Source organism: Amia ocellicauda, chromosome 4 (genome assembly GCF_036373705.1).
Source record: "Amia ocellicauda isolate fAmiCal2 chromosome 4, fAmiCal2.hap1, whole genome shotgun sequence".
Lineage (NCBI taxonomy): Eukaryota > Metazoa > Chordata > Actinopteri > Amiiformes > Amiidae > Amia > Amia ocellicauda.
The window spans coordinates 38,534,663-38,559,189 of record NC_089853.1 but is presented as its reverse complement, the minus strand read 5'-3'; the positions used below and the strand labels follow the sequence as shown (position 1 = coordinate 38,559,189).

Genomic DNA, 24,527 nt, shown 5'->3' with positions numbered 1-24,527 from the left:
TAACCTTTCAGAGAGTTTCCTCTCCCTGTTGCTGGAGCTCAATTCAGTCATCTCACACCGCAAAGTGAAATAGTTTGTGTATAATGTTACATTATATTGTATTATATTATATATTCATTTTTTATTAAACTGTGCATTTATCACACCACGGAATTATGTTTCCATACCATCAAACACATACACACACAAAGTATTTATTTTGACGGTGGAATTGAGTGACTGTACGGTGGGAATTTCTGCACATTAATAGTATAATTGTGGTTTCCTATAGCTACTGTAGTTGGCAGAGCTTTAAATACCTTTGTACCCATGTTCTCTCTGCAGCACTCTGCTTTATTAATGCCTTAGGAAATAATGTCAGCATCTCTGTTAAACTCGAGAGAAAAAAAAAAATCTGTGCCGTTTGCCATATTGACGATACTTACTTATCTTATCTTACCCCAGAAGCTTTAGCTGATTAAGCTTCTTCTATGCTGAACTGTTATAAAATAGTGTTATTAAATAAAAACAGTAAAAAAACATGCTTTAATTAATCAGTATAAGTTCAGTGGAGTAAAGTGCAATTCATCATTACTGTTCTGGGAGTTCTCTGAGCACCTTTACTGATCATCAGATTAAGAATGGGCTCCGTTTCTGCTGCCGTGGAGGCAGGAAGTCGGGTATTGAACACTGTCCAGTTAGGGAGAGGGGCTGTAGGGGGGCAGGCAGTAGGGTGCCAGTCAATGCCCTGGTGAAGTCCCTGTGGTGACCTCTGTCAGGGGGTGTGGAGCTCAGGGGAGCCTGGCAGGTCAGCACTAGTGAACATCAGTTGCATTTGAAGTTATGGGCAGCTTTGTCCACTTAGACTGGGTTGAGATGGGTCACCTGTACTCTGAGCCAGACTGAGCAAGTGGACCAAGTCTCTATGCACTGATGCGGTTTCTCCTCTCTGTTAAGGAGTTTCAGTCTCCCTTTCAGAACAAATGTTGCAGATTAAACAGGAGCAGAACTCATCCTGCTGTCTCGTCCCACATCTGTCACAGGGCGGCTTGCTGTCCAGCATCCCTAAGCACACTCAATCACTCAATTCTCTAAAAGTTGGGAATTGTTTTTAAACACTCCGTGGTCAGCCTTGTGTCAGCCTTGTGCCAGGGTTACTATTTTCAGTTTTATGGTACATTTCAAAACCTTGATTTGCAGGGTTTTTGTTTTTCTCTCTGAGAACAAGGTGATTAGGTTCAGACCCTGAGACCACCAGGCACAGCTGGAGGAACCAGGTTCTTCTGCCAGCAGCTGGCTGTGGGTAGTTCTCACTTCTTGCTCCTCAGTCTATAAAAAGTGATTGGGAAGGGATGTTTTCTCTCATATGAAAGCCGGGAGGAGTGGTGTTGATGCAATTGCACAGACAGAACTGTTGTGCTCATTATTACAAGGCTAAATTCTGCACTGCAGTCTAACCTCCTATGTAAGCCAGTTGTTTGTAAGTCAAACACAATGTATAATGGGAGGTTAGCTCTGATCCTGCCTGGCCAACGTTTCCTCTGCTTTGTGTTTTGCCCTGAGCTTTGGTAGACTCTGTTGTAGCAATTGTTGGGTGAAAAGCACACAAACAGCATGGATTCAATGTTTTGTTCAGGTGTGAGGTAAAGTAGGCCTGGACAACAATATATATCATTGTGGACCTCCATGACCAGGGGCATAAAACTATATTAGACTGGTCCAAAACATTAGATTAGTCTTAATTTGACAGTTAGACTAGTCTATGCAAGTTAGTCAGTTGCATAAAAGTTAAGATTGACTTGACTAAGACTTAGCCTGAAAAGTTAGCCTCCTCACTCCCAGGTTAAATTGGAACTTAAATCTTTCCATTGAACCTGCTGACCCGAGTCTACACTGACGCTGTTAGGCAGAGCCTCCCGCCGGCTCTCACACTGTCCTGCCCACTGCAATCCCCACAAACATCGAGACCCCTCCTGACACACAATAACCAACTGTATATTTTACCTGCACTTTCGAAACTTTAATTTGTATTTAGCACTTTTGTTTTGCTATTTGCTATCCTAAGTCACCCTGGATAAGGGCACCTGGCAAAGGAATACATAATAATAATAATAATAATAATAATAATAATAATAATAATAATAATAATAATAATAAACTCTGCGCTGCGTTGCATTTAGTACGCGGATGTTTCCTCTTAAATTATCATATTATTTAATCGTTTCTCCCATCTTTTACATACCTCACAGCGCACACACGATGGTTTGACAAGCATAGTTTTTCAGTTAACTGTGATCATCACTGATTTAGAGAAATGTCCACCATGTTTTTTTTTTTTTCCAGGTGTCTTAAAATTCCCAGAATGCAGTGCGTGATTGATTAAGTATGACCAGTCTAAGGAAAGACTGTTTTATGCAACGGTCTTAACTGATTGTCTATCGTTAGTAGGACTTATTATCATACTAAGACAAAGACTTAATCTATGTTTATGCAACCAGCCCCATGGGCTTTCTAATACCTGGAGTGCTTCCTGGCTTTCCAAAGCGAGAAATTGCTTGAATTGTGAACTAGACTCAAGGCTGTAGAAACTCCCTGGGTCAGGGAGGGCAGACACTTTAGAAATGTTATTTTCATGTTTATTTATTGTTCTTTCTAATAGCGTGAAGGGTGGCATTGGCAAAGAGACATTTCAGAATACTGATTCCAGGCCCATTTTCAGCTTCAATGCTGTGCAGACAGACAGTGTGAGACCTGGGCACACCTGCACACATCCTCTGGAAATAACTTGTAACTGTTTTTTTGTCAGAATTATTATTAACTGGCGAGTGTTTGTCAGTTATTAAATGTCTTTTTCTTTTCCTTATGTATCTTTCTTCTACTGTTGCCTTAAGCAAAGAGTTTTGAGTTACGCTGTTTTATTCTGAGATTTAGAGATTAATTTAAAGAATAGTCATCAGGGGGCACTACGCAACATCTAGCTAGCAGCTGATTGTTCCCATCAACAACACAAATACACACACACACCTTAAATAATTAGTTCACGTTTCATCAGTAGTCCATTCAAAACATTTGAACCATCTCCATGTGATACCCGCGTACACACGCACGCATGCATGCACACACACACACAATAATCTCTTCAGAACAGGAAATAGTCTGACTCTGATGCTCAGACACTTATGTTTGGAATTTCGTACCATGTGTGGCACATCGGTTTTAATTAATTCTTCAATTCTGCCTCTTAAAACAAATCTAATTAGTCTGGAAGCATTTAATTGTGATTGTTGGAAAAAAAAAAAAATCTGCCAGATTTTGATGTCATGATGCAGAATTTTGATCTCAGTCCAAAGACAGTTGTGCTATAAACATCTGCCTACCATCTTCGTTAGCACAGAACGGCCTGGCGTATGTAATTAGTGGAATTCATCAGGGGGCAATAGGGAAGAACACTTTTTGGCTTTTCAACATGTGCACAAAACCGGTGGCGTCCCCAATCCCTGCCCACCCAAGCTGTGTCCCATCTTGCAGCGCTGTCTGTTCTCTCAGACACCTCATCAGTTCCAAGGAACGGGGAAGCCAGACTTGCTCTTTGTGAGAGGCGTGAATCAGGGCTACATACAGAGATGTAGCCTTGAGACTGTCTGGTTTTAATTGTTGACTGTACTGTAGGCTGACCAGACAGACCGAGAGACTGAGATGCACTTAGATGCCATTAGATGACTGCAGAGTTTTCCATAGTTTCTAATGTCTTTAACGCATTTTAATATCTCCTCATAAACTTTTCCTCTTTGATGTGGGTGCAAGATAACTAATAAATCTGTTTGTCCTTTTTTTTTGGTGCACAATTTTGTCCCATTGGCTCAACTTCATGGTTCAGAAGAAATGCGTATTCCTACTCTTATTACCTGTAAGTAGATCTTAGTACAGAAAGACTTTTGAAAAATGATATTTTCCTTTTCTGCTGCTGCTTATTTTCCTTTCCTGTTTTTTCCCCTTCTTCTTCTTCCTCCTCCTATTCCTCTCCCTGTTTGTCAATTTCATTATTATTATACTTTTGAATTCTTTACTTTTCTTTAGATTTTAGTTTTTTCCGTTTGGATTATAATTATTTCTTTATCTCACAGACACTTTCTGCCCTGTAACCCTTCTCTCTGTGCAGTTTGGTTTCCTGCTGTAATCTCAGAGAGGATTGAGAGGAAAATCTCCATCATAGCTTGTACAACAGTGTTATGAAATCAATACAAACATTATGGATTCTGATCTAGAGTTAAAAATGTTACTGTGATTTAGCTGTTGTATAATTTATCACAGAGGAGTAGTCTCCAACTCCAGTCCTTAAAGATCCAGTCTTTGAGGTGTCTTCAGATTGTGGCTAAATATTAAAGTCATTTGACTAATTGGTTCAATTGAGCAATTAAGAATTCCCTCCAGAAATCCCTCCTGGCTCTTCAGCGACAGGGTTGGACACCCCGAATGAACAATGGGTTCTATTGTTGCTTTGTCTTTTCAGTATTCTTTAGAAACTTTTACCATTTCAAATTCAGTTGTAAGTGCCAGTGAAGCGTGAGCACAGGGAGCAGTGCTGACTGACAGCGCCAACCTGCCCTGGCATCCTGTTTCTCTGATGCACAGAGCCTTCCAGCCTGCCTGACGATTCCTCTCACTCACTCCACAGCGCTTCTGTGCCATGTGGGACAAAGCAAGTTAACACCTTCAGGAAAAAACAAATAGACAGTCTTGTAATTGTATTAAACACCCACACAATCTGGGGTTCTGCAGGATGTTTTAGAACATAACAAAAACAAATCACACTAATTTTGGAAAATCTCTGTGTGGTGGGAGTGATTTGTTTTTTGGGATGCTAGACTCAATGGCAGGATGTTAACAACAGCAGGGTGTCCGTAATAATAATAACAAACACCGCTCACAGCATCTAAATTATTATGCTTTAACATTACCCAAATATGCTCCACAGCTATAGAAATATTTTCGGGTGAGCATATGAGCTGATAAATGTGCTTTTTGAAAGATACATACAAATAACAGCAAATACAAGACTCTTATACTCTTGCACTGGATTATCTCTTGCTTCTTTGTGTGATGGCAGGGGTTTGATCTGTAATATTATTTTAGTTTGTCTGCAGCTTCTTTGGATGGATGGTAGCAGACCCTGCACTGTATAGGTCTGTGTGTAATCACTGGACCTCCTTCATTCGGTTACATGACACTGCAGAACGAAGTTGTGATAAAGCTGTGGGACAGACAGCTTTTTGACTCTGATAAGATCATATGTTTTCATATATATTATCTTTTGTTTTTCTTCTCTTTTGTTTCCTGCCTCTCTTTTGTTGTTGATTTGTGTCTTTCGATTTGCACCCTCTCCCTGTTTAAATTAGTCATTTGAAATTAAAGGTACCCTGGCATGGTTTATGTAAATATAATTAAATATTGGAATTGCCCGAAGGAAATTGAATTAGATTATTAATTGTTTAGTAGATTATGAGTTCGGGCTATTAATCTTACTGGCAAAGTTGTTAATTATAGCAGGTGTTTCTGGTTCTGAAAGGAGAATTATGGAAACTATGTGAAGAATTTCAATGAGTTTCTTTGTCAGTTATGGGCTTTTATAAGATAAAATAAAAACACACTCAAGAAAACAAAATGAACAATACAAAACCAAAGGAAAATACAGGCTCCAGGTCTGCTGTCCACCAATATCCACTGCCAACAGGCATATTTACGGGGTGGCAAACAGCTGTCAAGTATGACTTGGTTACATACAAAGTCCTCCTGTCATAAGGTGCTCGGTTTGTGAATCCCAACATCCCCTTTTGTGACTCCGCTCCATGTGGTTTGTGAGAAGCTGTGTTTTTAACAGGTTTCCTCTGGAGTAAACACTGAAGTTTTTGCAGTTTAGTGTCTGACCTGAGATGTATTATCTGTGGCCATACTAATGGCATATGGATTATTTTATTTTACTTAAGGAGGATAAAGAAAAACCCAGAAAAAGTGCCCTATTGTGCATGTTAGAGTCAATAGAACCTTTTGGGGATTTCAAGTTATTTTGAACCGACTCCAGCTTAACATCAATAAATAAATACAAAAATATATAAAGATATAAACTTTGTTGTACGAGCAGTTTGGTTCACAGATCATTTGTGTTTTGGCTCTGGAGATGCTTATCCTTGTCTTGTGGTAACTGTTGTGTTTAATGTATCAGAAGTGCAAAATTGCTTTTTTCAACCTTGATAACAACAAGGTCAGAGATTTTATTCCATATAAATATGTTTCACACATTCACTCCAACACAGCTGGCAGCACAAAAGGATTAATTTACAAGATACAAGATAATATAAAAAAATAACATTTTACCGACCAAGGAAATGTGGAATTAAAACTCCGCAGCGGCTGTACGTTTCCCAGTGAGAGTACTGCCTGATGGGAACGAGGAAAACTCACGCACTGCTGCAGGGAGGGCTAGTCTAGCAGGTCCAGGAAAAGTCTTGTTTAGTATTAGTTTTTGTTCTGTTTTGTTTCAAATTCCATCACCTAGCCTTCTGTCTTGTCTCGCGAATGCTTGAACCCTTGTCCTGTGGCTCCAAATCTGCAACATTTCTAAATAATGCATAGGGGTCTTGCCTAGCTTGGGCTCGGGTACTGTCTGTCCACTCCACTGCTGCAAACACAGGGACAAGAGGGCAAGAACACAATACCTAGTGCTTATTACATATAGATAGATCCATAGATGGGTAGATCATAGATCATAACATATACAGTAGATGGATAGATCATGACATCCATATTTATATACTAAAGACAATCAATTAATCATGAACAGCTTCTCTGATGTCTCTTTTGTAGTAAGGATAAAGGATTGCATTTGTTTTCTATAGATTGAGAGGCACAGAAAAAGAAAAGAAAGGAAGAACACAGCTCCGGGATATTTACGGAGCGTGTAAAAGGTTTAAAGGGAGGTGGATCTTGAGCCCCTTCCTCTGTATATTTTACCAGTGATGTTCAAATATAGATGAAAGTTGCCTATTCCCAGCCTCTGCTGCTCACCGGCCTCACTGTAGCAACTGTCGCTCTGGCCCGCTCCGATGCCTACAGGCTATTGTTGGGCTCCTCTCCGCAGTCTCTCCATTGGCTTGTAGTACAAATAGAATCTTCTTGGCTGTCATGAAATCCCAGCCGGCGCACAGCTGCCAGCCCCTGCAGCCGCAGACGCATCCTTCAGGGAGAGTTTGGGTTCACCGTGCTAATGTAGTTCCCAGAGATGGGAGAGTGGGGACGAGGGGTAGTAGAAGGGGCTCCACTGCCATAGAGAATCAGACTGATATTGCTTATACAGTTTTATTTTTTGTATCCAGTATTTGGTTTGTCTGCCCACTGCTTCAGACCTGTTTGTGCCACCTCTCTTTCAGTGTGTTTGATGTTAGTCAATCTCTGTGTCTATCTGTCTGTCTCTATACTTATCAACGCCATCTACGACCCTTTAATGTACGTAGTAGTAGTAGTGGCAGTGGTAGTAGAGTAAAACTAAACCTGCTTTAGGATGATCTGCGGAACAGTGTAGGCCAGATAAATGATGAACAAACTGTGATGACATCAGTGATGGTGTCACCACACGATAGATCAGCAGTGCACTGAGAGTGGTTGGATGTTTTCCAAACACCGCAGGTTTATTTACCATTCTTGAATGCTCCCAGAGAGACAGCACAGGAAGAGATAAATGCTGCCCCTGAAGAAAATAAGTAAATAAACAGAAAACTCACACAAGCAGGAGACGGGTGCGATTCCAGATGCCTTGATTGATGACAACTGGGGTCAGAATGAGGTGACTGGACTGCAGAGCCCTCTGTGCCTTCACAAGTCTGGCCCCCATCAGCCCCACAGTCTGCAGCTCTGTCTGCTCTTGTAAATATCCTTCAAACACAGTTTCCATCAGTCACTCTTGACACAGAAACTTACAGTATATCAGGATGTATTATGTTGTTATAAGCTACAATAACATATTATTCCATTGTTATAAGCCACACTGATAGGTAATTACATGCTTGTAGACACTGCACCCGAGATACTGGCATATCTTGCCCTTTTTTGTCTGTTACACTGAGGATCCATGTGGTTCATATTTACCATTGGATGGGATTGCGATAGACCACCTTAGCGAACACATTCACGTACATGCCAGCTCGGATGGTTGTCATGATTTTGCATGGAGTGCCGTGTGATGTAGTGAGATCACCTCACTTACTCATTCATCACCACATACCGCTCATCTCTGATACTATGGTGGTATCATCAGAAACATGCAGCCATGCTTTAACTTAACCGCCCCTGGGTCTGTCCATTCCTCTGTCCCACCTGTTTGTCAGCTGGCTGTAAGACTTTGAATGTTGCATGCGGGACCACCGTGTTATGGTGTCAACATTTTCTCCAGGCAGTTCCTGTCCTGTGATATCTGTGAAATTGCATGCTACTTTGGCTTAATGTATATCTATCTATCTATCTATCTACACACATCATGCCCCAAATGAGAGGTTTATATATTAATATATATATATATATATATATATATATATATAAAGGCGCAATCTTAACTGCATCCCACTGTTCTGAGGAGGACAAGTTTAGTGTGATTTAATATCATCAAGGCCATGCTTGTAAAATCGCTGCTTTCTCAAAGATGCTGTCAAGTTGTGTGTTGTAAATCTAGTATTTATGGACTCAGTACTGGTCTTAAATGTACAGAATAACATCTGAGCTGTAGTCTTAATGTAAAACAGTTTGCAATTAGTGAAGTTGGAAACACCACAAAAATAAATAAAACAGTGATGTACACAACTATCCAGAGGACGATAACCTTCCTTTTAATTAAGTGCTGGTTTGACATTCATTAAATAAGGATTATCTCTAGTTCATTGCCACCTACAATATGCAATACATTTGTCATTTAAATGAGCCAATTATGAAAATATTCAATAAGCCATGCAATTGAGACGACTTCTATAATTAGGCTCCGTGTGACCTTTTGGGTGGGAGAAAAAACAAAAGAAAGAGAAGGAGAGGGAAATGTCTGAGTGCTTCTGTTCCTGCAGCTGATTATGGAGGGAAAACTCACACAATGATCCCTTAAGGGACACTGATTGGCTACACGGCTCTGTCCAATTTGTTGATATCAGAAGTCCTTAAATAGAGTAAATGGGCTGCCTGCACTGTGGGTACAGTGTCAGGGGGGTGAAGGTCAGGATCCCATTTATTAATGAACAGGGGCGGTGCAGCAGTGACATACAGAAGGTGGACCCTAAAGTCAGGATATGATCAATGGCCTTGCCTCTGACACTGCAGTCTTTCTCTCTCTCTCTCCCTCCCTCCATACCATCTAACACACACAGCTCACTTAGTTAGCAGGATGCTGTGGCCACTGTATTAAATTTGCTTGAGAAATAATTGAAAAGGAGACATAGAGCCAAGGAAGACATGGCGCTGTGCCATTGTCTGCTGCCCCAGAGGGCTTTGTAAACTGCTGTTAACCACAGTTACCCCTCTAGGAAAAAATATACCCGTTCTTCTCTCTCCTTCCCTTTCTGTGGCTGTCTCTCTCCTCCCTTGAGAAAGACATGTAGAGCATATTGAGAAATGTCAGTAGGCGCACCCTTCTAAGTATGTACATATAATTCTTTTGCTTTAGTAAATTGCTTTCTGTCAATCGTGATAACGTGCACTTCACTTGAGAAAAAGAGCACAGATTAGAGAGGAAGAAACTTATTCAAATGAGAAAACAGTATCACCTCAGGAATGGTCTGTTCTCACAGGCTTTAACCCAAGAATAACAAATAAGTGGATTGAATCCTGCCACCGCTGCCAGCAGTGATTATTTGTTTGGAGAATTCTGGCATTCCCTTCCCATATGTCTCATTATAGCAGTTTTATGACAAGCTATTAGAGACTTTGGTGAGCGGCCATTCAGTCAGTGAGATCCTATGCACAGAACAGTAACTGGTTAACAGCTAATAATTAAACGATACATCTTTTAACCAAGGTGTGCTGCCTGTGTGAAGCAATGATCTCCTAGGTATGCCTGTGCCAAAATGATATTAAAGACAATGCCATGTTATTTCCAGAAGACTAAGCTAGTCTTGTAATAAGAACTTTATAATCTCCAGTGGTTTACTTGCACAAAAGTAAAATGAATACCTAAAGAAACGAATAAATGTCTGAATGGCGTTTCCTGTCCGGGTGAATCTCGTCACACCAGAGCCAGAGCTGCCCAGTCCAGCACAAGTGCTGCCACCTCTGTGTAGTGACAATAGTGGATGAGACAAGCAGGGCAAAGGTGTCAACCCCCTTCTGCTCACATTAGGCTCCCCTTATAGACTGAACTCCGTGTTCTAGAACCGCTTGGATCCAAACTCACAGTCCGTCCTCTGTCTGCCAGTTTGCTATCAGGACGCTGCTGGGAGTTTGCCTCTCTGCTACACCACGTTGTGCGACTCACATGTTTACAGCTGTGGGTCTGCGTGTTACTGGCGAGGGCTTGTCAGTGTAAAGAGAGCTGTTTTCTACAAGCACAGACATGAAAGTCAAACTCCACTGGATTAGCAAAGGATTAGCAAAGACCTGCTCTACAGTGAACCTCATGGCACAAACCAAAGACTCCTGTTACAGAAAGTTATGTTGAGGGCAGAGTTCCTGTAGAGTCTAAATATCAACACACATCCTCCCCCCAACCCCCCCATTTTGTTCGGCTTCACAGAAACAGCAATGAATGAATGAATGAACAAATGAATGAATGAACGTGTACTATTTGACAAATCCTTCATAGATCTCATCCCTGCTGTGCCACGTCTCTTTGGCACAAAGTCATTTTGAAAATGGGCTGAAAAAGTAACGTGTAAAGTGTATATGTATTTGAAATTATATATAAGCAATAAATACATACCCTATTTATTATGTGAGGCAAAATTTCTCTTTAGCTGAGCCTCGCTGTAGGTGGGGTGAAGGGGACATTACCCCTCAGATGATCTCACAGTCTGTACACCCTTAACAGCTTCGTGCTCTGATGTAAAACAATGCACTGCAGATACGAAGGACCTAAATTGCTTTGTTCCACATGGCAAGTGTTTGTTATCCTAATGGCATGAAAAGCCATACGAGACTGAAATTTGTAGTTTTTATGGCATTTTATGAAACTTTTCCCCTCTCCCCTGCAAGCTGCCTACAAAGTATTTTGTTACCTTGACGAAATGCAGATAGAGCCATTAATGAGCGGTAACCAGCCCACCTCCTGTGGCTCTTGCTGTCACCTCCGCTTGATAGAGAGCTGGGTGGTGAGCATTGTCCCCGAAGGCAGGGATTAGGCCTTATCTGAGACGGAAATTTAAACTGTTTGACAGAATCGACGGCCTCCTACCGGATGTGGGGGGTGGACACTTTCCTGTGGCTTCAGACTGAGATAGCCACTGTAATAACATCCCCACTCTGTAAATTCGACCTAAATCCAAACTGCACTGTAATATTCACACTCTGTTAGGAGCTAGATAAGGCCAAAAATGACTTGATGTGTGCCTGCCATTCCCCTCCTGATTACAAACCTAATGGGGAGAAGAAGGCAGGCCAGTCAAGCAGGAGTGTCTATTTTTAAGAATGGTGGAAGATTTTATTTTTGTATGCATGTATTTTAAACATTTTTTGTTGATTTAAAAAATTATTCCTGTGAGTTTAAATTAGCGGACACAGTCAAACACAGCTCCAAGAAAAAAAAACATCTGTGTATCACACCTTTGTGCACTCTTCTGCTGTGTGTATCCCTTAAAGTTGTGAGCGTGTGCTGATGTCTTCCATGTGTGAATGAAAATGTCTCGCTTGTTTTGAACAAACTGAAGGAAACTTGCCAAAAAGCAAAAGGAGACACAGAGCAGCACCACTCAGAGAGAGATGGGTCCCGTGGGCACGGCGGACAAGAGCGCGGGCAAGGTCAGCACTCTGCTCAAGGACGACCCCTTCTCCACCAGCACCCAGGACATCAATGGCTTCTGTGAGTCCGTCGCCTGACCCTCCATGCTGTCCATCCTGTCCTGTCGCTCCTCCTCCTCCTCTCCTTCCCTTTCTCCACCCCACTGTCGCTCCACCCACAGCGGTGCCTCTAAAACATGGGAGAGAAACAGGAAAGAGAAAATATAAAGCTGAGGGGCGGCACATCAGCAACCCAAAGTGTTTTACATTTGTCAAATTGTACCATTTGAGTTGGTTCAGCTTTAAATCTGTTTATTTATGTCTACATTTTTGTTGTTGGTGGTTTTCCTTGTCTGCTTATGTGTAACAAATGGCAAGTGTAGAATCTGTGTTTGGGGACTGTGCTGCTGCAAGGGTCGACCTGCAGACTGAGTTGGAGTCGACTGTCAAGTCTCTGAGTCCTCTTTTGAACACTGCACAGTGCTCAGGAGCTCAGCAGGACTGAACCCCACAGCCCGCCTGCAGCCCTGCACACCCCATGAGGCTGCCCCCGCACGGATCTCAGGCTGTAATAGGAGAAGTAATGCCTGCTGCACATACTGATAGCATATGGAGATCAAAGCTTCCTCCTGCCTGTCATTACGGGCCAAGGCTTTTAAAAATAGAGCCCCATTGAATCTGACCTATTGTTATGCATATATGTATTTATGTTGCATTTGAGCCACATTGAGGAGCTTCTGTTAAAGGAAATGTCACAGTTCCCACCTGTGCCGAAATACCAGATATGTATTTTGGATGCTTTGCCTCAGGACAGACTTTGGCTTTTGGAAACTAAACATCAAACCACCTTTCTGGGGTTTGTGTGTAAGAAGACCACAGACTCCCTTTCATCTCTAAAATTCCCTGTAATAAGAGTGTAATTTTATCACAATATTAATTATTCAATCAATAAAGCTATTGCACAGATTGTTCTTCTGTATGGGCTCTACTGTAAACACAGCTCTTTCGTCTGTAAATCTCAAGATCTGTGAAGCTCGTGTGGCTCCATGTGAGAGTGTTCTCTGACGCTCAGGAGCTGATAACCAGCGGGCCTCCGAGCCCCTTGTTTTACCTGTGTTTATTAACACTGGGAATCAGTCCGATGTCTGACACGCTGTGGTTTTGTGCCCCTGATGAGCTGAATCGGTTCCCCACATGAGGATGAGAAAGCTGCTCCCTCCTGCTGCAGCCCTCATCTGCACACGGTACAGAGCCACGGGCCAAACACACAACATGAAAGCAAGCCCTCGTGATTTATTAATCTTTTCTTAGGTCTGTGCGCTGTGCACTGGGATAGCTTTTTTTCCCTGAGATTGGCACATTCCTGCTGGCCAGAAGAGGCATGATGCCAGGTTATACAAACAGATCATTTACTCCAAATCCCTTCACATCATATCAGAAATAAGATATCATCCCAGGCTTACAGCTTCTCGTTTATTTTACTGCTGGGTCCGCCATGCGCCAGGTTCATCTTTCCATTTCTGAGCTTTAATGAGAGAGTGTTGTAGGTGTTTGTTCAGCACAACAGTCCCCAGGTATCACTTAGGCATGGCACGTGTTCTCAAAAGAAACACTACTCTTGTTACATTATAGATTTATAAAATATTTGAGAATTCAAAGGAAAAAAGCTAAAGAGGTTCACATGGCATTATTGAAAAAGAAACATAACTGTTCAAAAGTGGTTTTAATCAACATCAGTTTAAAAGCATTGGGTCATGCAGCATTATTTAAAACAGTTCAAAACCCAAGTACATTAATATCACTGTAGTTGTGCCTTTCATTTACTGAAAATACATCTGTTCTTGTCTTATCTGTCCATATGATTATCTGAAATGAGAATCTTGTATTTTTTTTCATTACTTCCCCCCCTCAAGATCTCATTGCTGTGTGTTAATAGATAAAGCTCTCTGCATTGTTTTGTTTTTCTATTGCTATTTATTTTGTAATGCATTCATTAAGAAAAAAAAGGAACAGGACAAGGCTTGTCAGACACAGATTATGTCTAATGAGGCTGAAACAATTTTCTGCAACTACAGCAGTGCTTTAGTGTTTGGCTTCAATAATGACATGGATGGTATGGCAAATTATAGTTTTGATGTTTAATGTAAAATAACATTTCCTTTCAGATTCACAGATGATAATGCGTTTCTTTTGTGGTGCTTTCCTGTGTATCTATTAACTTATTTTCACATTTCCCATCTGTCTGTTTCCCTGCCTTTCTTTCTATTTGCCCTCCTGTCTCTCCATCTCCCGTTCCATCTGTTGTCAGTCTGTTTGTCTGTCTATAACAGTTGGATTCCTGTTCATTTCATGCCAGGGCACCGATGCCAGGCACGGACTGTGCACCACGGCTCTGTCTGTTCTCTAAACACTCCTTTTGTTTCTTCTCCCCAGCCTCCCCCTCTCCCTGCTCCTTTTCTGTGCAGAGCAAAACTCTCCAAAGCAAAACCCTGCTGAATTCCTACTACTCAGGTACAGCAGAACGGCTTCAAACACCCTTATACTGTACAGGCGTTAATGCTGAGCTGAGCTGCCTTGTCTTGGCTACCCATGTGTTCACCATTCCCTTGTGTCAGTCAGGTATCTCTTCACTTGATAGCTGTCTAAGACCTGCCTAAGGGAACAGGCCACCTGAAGTGTTTGTTTGTTTATTTGCTGCACAATGGTTTTGATTAGGGTAACATATTGCCAGTCAACTTCAACTTCTAATAAGGCTAGGTTTGTGTGTCTGCTGTGTATACATACTGGCTGTTTGGGATAAAACAAATTGCTGTCTATCTGTCTGTGGTTTCCTCTACAGTGTCATCGGAGCCGGTGCCTCCAGCTACATCTTTAGGTGAGCCTAACTGACCGCTGTCCTACAAATTTAAACCCATCAGCTGCATGCTGTTCAGTGCTTCTATAATTCATGCTTAAAGTACAGTATAAGATTGTATTATATGCCTGCAACAGGTGGTATGCTGATTAAAAATGCCATTGAAAAGAAAACTAAATTGGTACACAAAACAAAACAATCATCTTTACCGTACAGAAGTATTTCTTTTTGTAAAGCCACATAAAATTAAAAGCTATTCCGAGGCAAAACCTACTCAGCACTTTCAAATATGCAAATTCTTTGTTAATAATAGCATCTAGATTTGGCATTCAGTGTACACTCTCCGCTGCTCCATCCCCGTTGCAGGTAATTGAAATGTGCCATTAGTACAGCAGTACATTACAAACACATCCATAATCCTAATGAATTGTAATTGCATGTAGGAGATGTGATTAGAATCGCAGCTTTGAAAGTGAGGGTGACATTTTAACAGTTTTGATTTTAATGCACAAATATTAACACATCCTGCGCGATGAAACATGGCCTCGAGGCTCATGCTAATTTCTCAGATGACTTTGTAAGTAGCATTATTAAAATATCAAAAACATCACACAGGGTTCATCAGAGACCCTCCCCCTGCTACTTCATCATCTTTTTAATTCTCTTCTGATTCTCTTCTGATTCTCCTTCCACTTCCACACATTCTCCCTCTTTACAGAGTGTGTAACCAAAGAGCAGATCAGTGCCGCTGCAATTACGACACCTTTTGACATAAAAATAAAACTCCCGATTTCATTCTGGGCAAGGGCTTCGAAGTGCTTCGCGGATACAGTCTTATCCAGCCGCACTTGCTCTCCCAACTCTGTGAAGGTGTGATATTAATGCTTCAAGCCGGCTGTTATACTCAGACATGTGAGTGGAGCCCTGCTCAAGGCTGGCAAATGATGCTGTTGACAGAGAGGATTGCTTTAATGCCCTGCTGACACACCAGTTTAGTCGCATAGGGAATAGCTTTGTGTTTAGCAAACAGAACCGGAATGTAAAAAGCCTTGTCAAACAACACGCCAAATCACTGGCTTGCATTCGAAGCGTTTATTGATTCGCGCAGTAAATTTGTACAGTAAGACCTGCGTAAATGGCCTATACTACACGCCATAATCATCCTGTTTCTCAGTCAATAATTTGCTTTACTCATTCACTCTAACTTGACAGTTTTTTTGCCGCACTGATTAAAGGCAAAAACAAATAAGGGGGCTTCACACTTCACACTGAACTGAAGAGGAGGCAGCCCCTTGTCTGACACGGATGTGTTACTTTGAACAGTTAGTGCTGAACAGGGCTGAAGGGCCTGACCACACTGAGCTCCCTGGCACCAGACGTGATTGAGTATAAAATCAAGAGGACGGCATATGCATAGATAACAATCATTTAGCCATCATCCTTGCATCATAGATATTTCTTCATACGAGTCCTTAAAATAATACACTGTCATTATTGTTGTAGCTTTCTTAAGATCCACTTTCAGGTTAGCGTGTCGCCGCTTCCTCTTGGCAGATAACACCCCGAGTTGTCATCTCCACTCTCTTGAGATCAAGTGCACCTGTGCTCGCTGTTCTTCACATTGTCATGCTTTGATGTGACTTGCAATCAGCAGCAGGGATCTCCCTAAGAGACATCGGCTGTATATTAAAAGAGACTAAGAAAGACAGGCTCAGAGATACGGGGAGAGGTGTCTACTCAAGCCATGAGGGGCCCTTTGTGTGTGTTTCGCACTGGGAGTGCGAGATGTTCTCTGTTTGCAGTGATGTTTTCATAGGGGACTTCTCACAACTCCCAGTGCAGACCAGGTAACTCTGGGTAAATTCCCTTGTGCAGAAACGTAACTGTCAGGACGTGTTGCTGCTGCTCAGTTCCTACACTGCAGTGAGAGAGCATTGCACTTTTACATGAAACTGTCAACACTCACCTGTGCAAGACAAAGTGTGCCTTCCTCTATTTATAATACAAAACAATCCTCCTCCTTACATTTACCTTAAGATGAGTATAACGTTCCTCTTCATAGCAGGAACATAAAATCACAAGCAGCCTTTTAAAGTTATACTTACTTACATATAAAATGGAGGTATAGTTTATTGTAATTTAAAGTGTCATTACCTTTTTTTCCCTCACATAGAGCTGTCAAATGCATTTCAGCATGGAGGCTAATTGTTGTTAATGGGAGGGAGCTGCGTTGTTTAGCGATAATGTAACTGTGCTGATAATTGAGCTTAATGTGATTTCGGCACTAAACATTTCTCTCAGCCTCATACAAAAGCTGTGCCGAAGCCTTGTATTAATAAGGGGGTTATTATAAATAAGTGCCGTATTCGACTAGTAAATTGTATTTGCAAGCTCCGTCTCCGTGTCATTAGCAGTGGGAGCACACCTTTTGAAATGTAAACATTTACAACTCCCACGGGAGTGTCTCAGTGCCGTGGGGAGACTGGGCTGCTGGCGCTGTCTCTGTGCAGATGGAGCAGGGACCTTCGTTCTGCAGCGTGCTCCACAGCGGCTCCCCGTCTGCCGTGTCAACTGGAGTGCTGCACAGAGATCGTGTCGTAGACCGGCGTACAGGGGGGTGCAGTGGCGCTGAGTGAATTTGCGGCTTGCCTTACACAGCTCTCGCGCTCCAGGGGGTCTTGTTGTGTGGGAAGCTGCCCCGCTGTGCTGGGAGTTGAATCTGACAGTGAGGACTTTGACTTCTTTTAAGGGCCCTGTTCTTCTGAGGAAGGTAGATGCTTCTGTTTGATCACCTCACATTATGTATTATTATTATTATTATTATTGCCTTGTGCATCATTTATAGAATAAGTTTCCATTACAAACTTGTTTTTGACAGAAACTATTGAACGCTTCCTACTCCTTAACAGAAAAAGATGGACACTCACTGGTCAGAGGAGACGCACCTGTTGTTGCTTAGTTTCCACCTGTAGAGAGGGCCATAGAGTTTAACGTGTGGACACCAGTATCCTGTCTCCCTTCTTTGTAACTTGTGGCACAGAGAGAAGCTGTTGTACAGAGTCCTGGTGTGGCTGAAAGATCAATCACACAGTTCACATTTAACATGCTGCAACATGCTCAGATCTTGTACCACTGACAATTTACTGTGTGATTGACAGCTGTATGGAGCAGCGGAATTGTTGCTGTTCTCTGGTGATAAGATGATTCATGACTCTGTCACCCTCTGTGTACAGGCTATAACGGATAAATAAAATATATGTTTTTAACTTAGGAAGGTTGTGGTGAAGGTCAGCAAATCACATTCTTAACATTGTTATCTTTCCCTATGATGCTTTTCAAAGAGGGACTGTATATACTGAGCAGGCTGCTTTGTGTGACTAAATACATCTTTGACCTTCATCTTAGCCCTGAAGCTTTATGGCTTAATATTTCAACTGCTAATGCTTAGAGGAGGAAGCCTGTTTTCTGTAATATTTACAACATAATATACCCTTTGGGTTGCCATGCTGAAAGTTTCTCTGGCAACAAAGACAGAAACGCATGAATAATGAATTAAGGCTGGGCTAATGGGCAGAGGGATGTGAAACCGTAGCCAGAGTAAGCCGAGCAGCTTGTTTTGTCAGAGCCGGGTGCACACCTGATCTCTGCAGTCAATAGGTCACACTCAACCCACTGTCACTGGATCTCCCTCGTGTGGACCACTGATACTCTCAACGGTGCCGGACAGCCAGGGCACCAGCAGCAGCAGGGTGTTCTGGTTTGTGTTCCACCGAAACTCGTAATTAGTTAATTGGATAAATTATTGACTCGGCTGGTCTGAGTTACCACTGCTGACCGGTCTGCAGCCATGGGGTGGGATTTGCGAGGTCTATTCTCAACCTGCAGCCGCGTGGGTGTGTAGGTCAGAGACAGCACTGCTGGTTTGGATAAGCAGACCACAAGGACAACCGTCTCCAGACGGGTGGAACAGGCAGGCTTGGTATTCGGGATTAAAAGGAAACGTAATAAGAACAATATTATTTTATTGTATCTATTTCTCTATTTTGGTATCTATTGCTCTGTAGATTGTGTGAAGGAATTCTTTGACTGGGGGAAGTTGTCCCTGAAGACCTGTTATTTATTATTTTCTATTTTTCTCAGAATAAAAAAAAACAACAACAATAGCAACGACAACCTCAGTCTGCGAATGCTCTGCAGCAAATTCATTTTTATCTCCATGCCAAAGTCATTTTATTTCTCTATGTTCACTCTGCCAGCAGCCGTCCTTTATGAGAAATTTGTGTGGGAGACAGTAACAAAATAATTGTTCCTGATACAGTAAATTGTTTGTGCTGCAGTCTTCCCCATCCCATAAGCTCCCCAGTCCATATCTGATAGCAGCAGGTCAGTCTGAACTACTCAGTGAAGATTGTTTTTTTTTTTCATGGGAGATGTTGTGGCAAGACATATTGTGAATGGATTACAATTTTAGCACAGACTAATTTTGTGGGCAATGAATTTTCAAGTTAATGAGGATGCAAATAGCTACATTAATAAAAAATATAATACAATAAATAAAAAAAGGCTTTTCCACTTTAGGTAGTTAATGTGTGCAATATGGAGTCTTTCTCAGTTCTTTATCTCCGCATCCTTCTTCCTAATGCCCTTTCTACCACAGTAACATACTTCAGTTCTGGAAATGGTAATCTGTGCAGAAGCCAGTAACAGCTACATCTCGTAATTTGAATGTGAACTGATACGACTTAAGACTGAGTGAAGGATTTTGCAGATCTGTCCGTGGCATTGACAGCAAACACATCACCTACTATCGCTCTCCGGTTTGCTCATCATCTCAGTTATTTACCACCAAAAGTCCAACAGCTGTTGAAATAATAATAACTCTGCTAGAGGATTTCTCCACTCCACGTCTCTGAGCCCATGGGCAACTGGCTTTAGAACCTGCTCACACGATGCTAGGTCTCTGATGGTTGTATCCCTCCTTGTATCTGTTTCTCCCGGCCACAGACGGTAACCACGGAGAGATGGCCCAGCCCACGCTCACAATCCAGACATACCCGTACGGGGGCTGCGAATCGGTGGAGATGTCCTATCAGGCCGGGCAGTTCCAGCCAGCCATCCGTGTGGCTGACCTTCTGCAGCACATCACGCAGATGAAGTGTGGGCAGGGCTATGGCTTCAAGGAAGAGTATGAGGTAAGAATGGTTAGTACGCCTTTCTCACATATTGTCCTCAGTCCACCTGGTGGCCAAAGCTTGAAAGATTAATAGAAAAATGTGAAAAGCAGTCAAGGTTTCACCCTCAGGGGCAAGAGTCTGCCAGGGCCAGGTCACAGTGGTGCTCGGTGTCCGTCATGATTCTTATGCATCTGACGAGTTCTTCTCAGGTTTTAACAGGGCTTGTGCTGTTTGTAGTTGATCAAAATGAAACACAGGAACAAACAAACAAATGCGGCAAGTGTGTTCTGTGTATTATCTGCAGGCTTCGTGGCCGTGGTTTTGACAGCTCGGCAGCTCAATGTATTGATTATCAGAGCGGTGCGGGTGCAGACATCTCCCGCTGGCTTGGGAGGCTGACAGAGCAGGCAGGACCGAGGGGCCGCAAGGCAGCTCTAATCGCCAGGCTCTCAGAGCGGAAGTGGAGCTGTAGCCCCGTAACTCTAGGGTTAATGGCTGTTCACTGCGAAGAGGGGCCGTGGGTCATGCAGCGGGTCAATATTTATCGACTGCAGACCAGAGTCAGAGTCCCTGGAGTAGCAGCAAATACTTGTGTTCCTCCACTGCTTGCCCTGCACTTATTTATGCGAATCTTCAATGTGTGTTTCCTCGTTGCGTGTGCCGTTTGAGTGGAGATTGGTGCTCGGCGCTTCCTTGTGCGCACCCTGCTTTTGCCGTTGGAACAATTAATGCGTAGAATGATGTATTTTTATTTATTTATTCATTTAATTTATTTATTTTAATTTCCTGTGAAAATATTTCAATTTTATTATTATAAATAATAAAACAGTTGCAGTTAATATCATTTCAAGTTTAAGCGCTTAATTTCGAATGTATGACCTGTGTCTCCCAATCATATTGTTTTTCCGATATTCATACAGGCAGTGCTGTGATTAAATTTTGCTTCAACATTTTTTTTTAAATTATATTTATATATATTGTTTTGTTTTATTTTATTTTACAAGTGAGTGTATGGATTGCATGCTCATAAAATATTTATAGACTACAAGCTTACAAAAACAACATTAATATGGATAGCTTCCCAGAGCAAAGTTTAAAAGCAAATGAGACCATCATGCTCAAGCGGCCGTCTCTGAAGAGAGCAATCACATAAGAGTCTCTGCTCCTTCAGCCCACAGTAGGCAGGTTTAACAAGTCTTTTTATTCAAGAAAAACCACAAACCAGCCATAATTCAGCTGTGCTCTAACAACCCCACTGACAATTTGTCTTCTGGGGAAAGGAAATATACAAATGGTTTACGCCTCGCATTGAGAGATATTATATTTTCTTGTTTGTTGGTTTGTTTTGTTTTATGGAAAAAACACTGTCAATTACCAAAGCACAGTTCCCCAGTGGAAGCAGGGTCTTGTTTCCTCTCCAGCCTCCCTGCATTGCTCCTGTGTGTATTTCAATGAACCTGTACACCCCCCATCCCCTCTGTGTTGTTTTGCTATTAACTCTGGATATGTTGCCTGTTCTCATGGCTAACTGTGCCCTCGCTGATAAAAGGAAGCCTCCATTAGGCGCTATGTGAGTGAGAGGGTCATCAGTTATATTCTGCCTTCTCCTTATCGCCTCCCTCTAACCTGATTTGCTTCTCGGGTTGGGGGCCCATGCAGGTGAAAATTAAGTAGGCACTCACTTTGCCGCTAATATTTTATTTGACTTCCCTCACTTACGACTTTAAAAGGGCCCTGGCCTTGTGCTTCCCCCTGAGCTCTGCTTTCGACATAGCTGGCAGTCACTGGGTCGGTGGAGAGGGGGCGAGGTGACCTCCATGTTGCTAAGCCGATGATCTTATTTCATCTTCATCCTCTTATTCACATCTTCCTGCAGCAGTAAAAAAAAACAGGAAAAGAAATTGGCACAATTTGCAAACTTGGAGCACAATAGGCATCATTCCATGTTACTCCCCCCCACAATCCCTCCCATAGGCAGCCCTGTTTCATCATTCTTCATGTTTATCCCGGTTCAAAAACATGAATACCAGAGCTCCACAAGTGTAGCCGCAAGATGCATTTGCAACTCCGAGGCCCCACATTGAGCCGCCAGACAATGCAAGAGTCGAGACTCCCACGGGGACACGTTAGAGCACCCAGGAGACTGGGAGGCAGGGACATTACCAGGTTGGAGGGTCACAGACAACGGGAAATTAGAAGGCTTTTATAATGAGGCCTGTTTTGTTGCAAACGATTTCGGCATAAAAGAATCAGGCTTCCTTTGATGAGTATACAGGCTGGCAAAATTGGTCTTGTTCCTCTGTGCAGTTAGATCAGTGTGTCTGTTAAAAAAGATACACGTCTCTGATTAAAGGCAAGCGATTACTGTTTTGTTCCTCTGCGGGTGTCTTTCTCTTTTTTCTTTTCCTCCATACTTCTCAATCAGGTGGTGGTTCACATCTGAGGGATCTGCATCCGAAGGGAGGGCAGGTATGGAGGAGAGAGAGAGAGAGAGAGAGAGGGGGACGGGGACGGGGGGGCAGCCTGTGAGAGGGCTGCAGAGAGGGAGCGAGACCGAGACACTGCGGTAGGCAATCATGGCCAACATTTTGTCCGCGATAAGCCTTTCAAACTATGTTGAGGAAATAAAGAGAGAAAAAGAGAAAGTCTGTGCAGGGCACCATTAAGGTACATCAACAACCTTAAAAGTATGATGTGATTTGTGTGCTGTGAACATTATTTTCACCCATTCATCATCTGTCAGCCAGGTAGGCGCAGTTGTGTTGCGCCCGCTGACAGCTGGGTGCGTGGGGTCTCGGTTAGCAATAGGCCAAGGACAGGTGGGGAGGTGTGTGCAAGGAGACTGCCAATCACCTCTCCGACGTTCCTGTGGAAACGGATACAGGCACAGTGGGAACTTATACTCGTCCTTCCTGCAGTATCATATAGAGGAATGGTAACTGTGTTATTCTGCATTCCTGAAGTTTACTGTATTAACAGGTGAAAATAAATAAAATACGTGATATATATACATATATATATCTATAGATATAGATATATATATATATATATATAGATATAGATATAGATATATATATTTAAAGTGGATTTCTGACTAAATCTATTTAATTCAAATATTAGTTTCTGCTTCAGTAATACAGCAGATTAATGTGAATCCTATGGCATTTGTGTTGTGTTTCTGTCGTTCATTTCCGTGACTCACCACAAACAGCCGGAAATGACTCTCTGAGTAGATTAATTAGCATCAACACACTTACCTTAAAGCTCTGTGGAAGGCCTGTGATACCCACTGGTGCTGCTGTGTGCGCCTGTGTGTTATTGTGGTTGCCAAGGAAGCGGACTGCCATGGCGAGTCTGTCTCCTACTCCGTGTGAATTCCCATCTCTCCCCTGCCAGTCAGCCTCAGCTCCCTCGTGGGCAGAGTGTCGCACTGTTCCCGGCTGCCCTCGCACCGTGCAGAAGCAGCGCCGCTCTCTCCTCAGCCCGCCTGTCCCCCTGCAGCTCCAGCTGACATGTCTGATTCATCTGTGGCCCTCTGGAGTGGGAGGATTGTTTTTTCTTGAATATTAATTGGTAAAAAAAAAAAAAAAAGAAACACAACAAAAAACAGCTTTGAGATGAAAGAGACTCCATTAGGGGCTTTTTGTTTTTCTATTCAAATTTAAATATTTTTCGTCTAGCAAAGTGTAAGAAAACTTGTGAATCCTGATGGCAGGGGGGTTGCAACTCTGCATGTAATTAGGCACCTCTGTCTCTGTCTGTTTCATTATGTGCAGTAAGTAATGAATCAAACGTTTCTCTAATCTATAGGGTGCTCTTTGTGGATGTTTCCCTATGCACAGAATAACCAAATTCTCCTTTGCCATATTGTCTTACAATAAATACAAATCCCATGGACAAGTTGCACTGAAGACAAAGAGTGATGAGAAACAGTTTTTGGTTGAAAGAAGTACTATCTCCCCATTGCCACAGCCTTTAACAAATTCAGGTTATCTTTCGAATCGAGAACACTACCCAAAGGGATGGGATATTGTCATCACCCTGTGAACTCGGGAATGCATTGTCTAACGAATTGCCTACAGACTGATATGCTTTGTCACTTAGGCAGACCCCTCCTCTGCCTGCTTCAACTAGTACAACACAGTAAAACTGCCTTTTTTGTAGTTCGTTGTGACTTCAATCTCCTGACTCATGAGCAAAAAGTATTTTCTGATTTATTGTTGTATATATTATTCAGCACTATTAAAGTTATAGCACTATTTAATATATATTAATATTATTAAACTAGTACCTCTGGACACAGGGCTCTGTGTCGTTCAATATTTTTCGATCGCCTGATCCACCACCACCTCCTGTGGGCACAGCCTCAGCCTGTCCAGAGGAGGTCTGCTGGCCTCAAAATGTCATATGAGCTTCCTCACTAAATAATACAGCGGAGAAACTGGCCGTAAAAATCGCTGTTCTCCCAGTCAATGCCATTCCGCACCATTGGAAAGTAAAGGAAATGACTTGCAGTGAAAATAATTGCTTAGTAGAAAATAAATGTTTAACAATCTGCCAAC

General features: G+C 42.3%; 1 protein-coding gene across 4 annotated transcripts in view; it reads left to right on the top strand.

The window, feature by feature from the left end:
• ptprt (protein tyrosine phosphatase receptor type T) overlaps positions 1-24,527 on the top strand; it is a 196,900-nt gene that overhangs the window by 147,459 nt on the left and 24,914 nt on the right. For 2 of the 4 annotated variants that reach the window (XM_066702092.1, XM_066702090.1), the window contains exons 15-19: positions 3,857-3,886; positions 11,868-12,019; positions 14,371-14,448; positions 14,777-14,812; positions 19,796-19,983. In XM_066702092.1, coding sequence (XP_066558189.1) covers positions 3,857-3,886; positions 11,868-12,019; positions 14,371-14,448; positions 14,777-14,812; positions 19,796-19,983 — 484 coding nt within the window. The remainder of the gene's footprint in view (positions 1-3,856; positions 3,887-11,867; positions 12,020-14,370; positions 14,449-14,776; positions 14,813-19,795; positions 19,984-24,527) is intronic. The other 2 variants (XM_066702091.1, XM_066702093.1) reach the window with 2 other exon arrangements.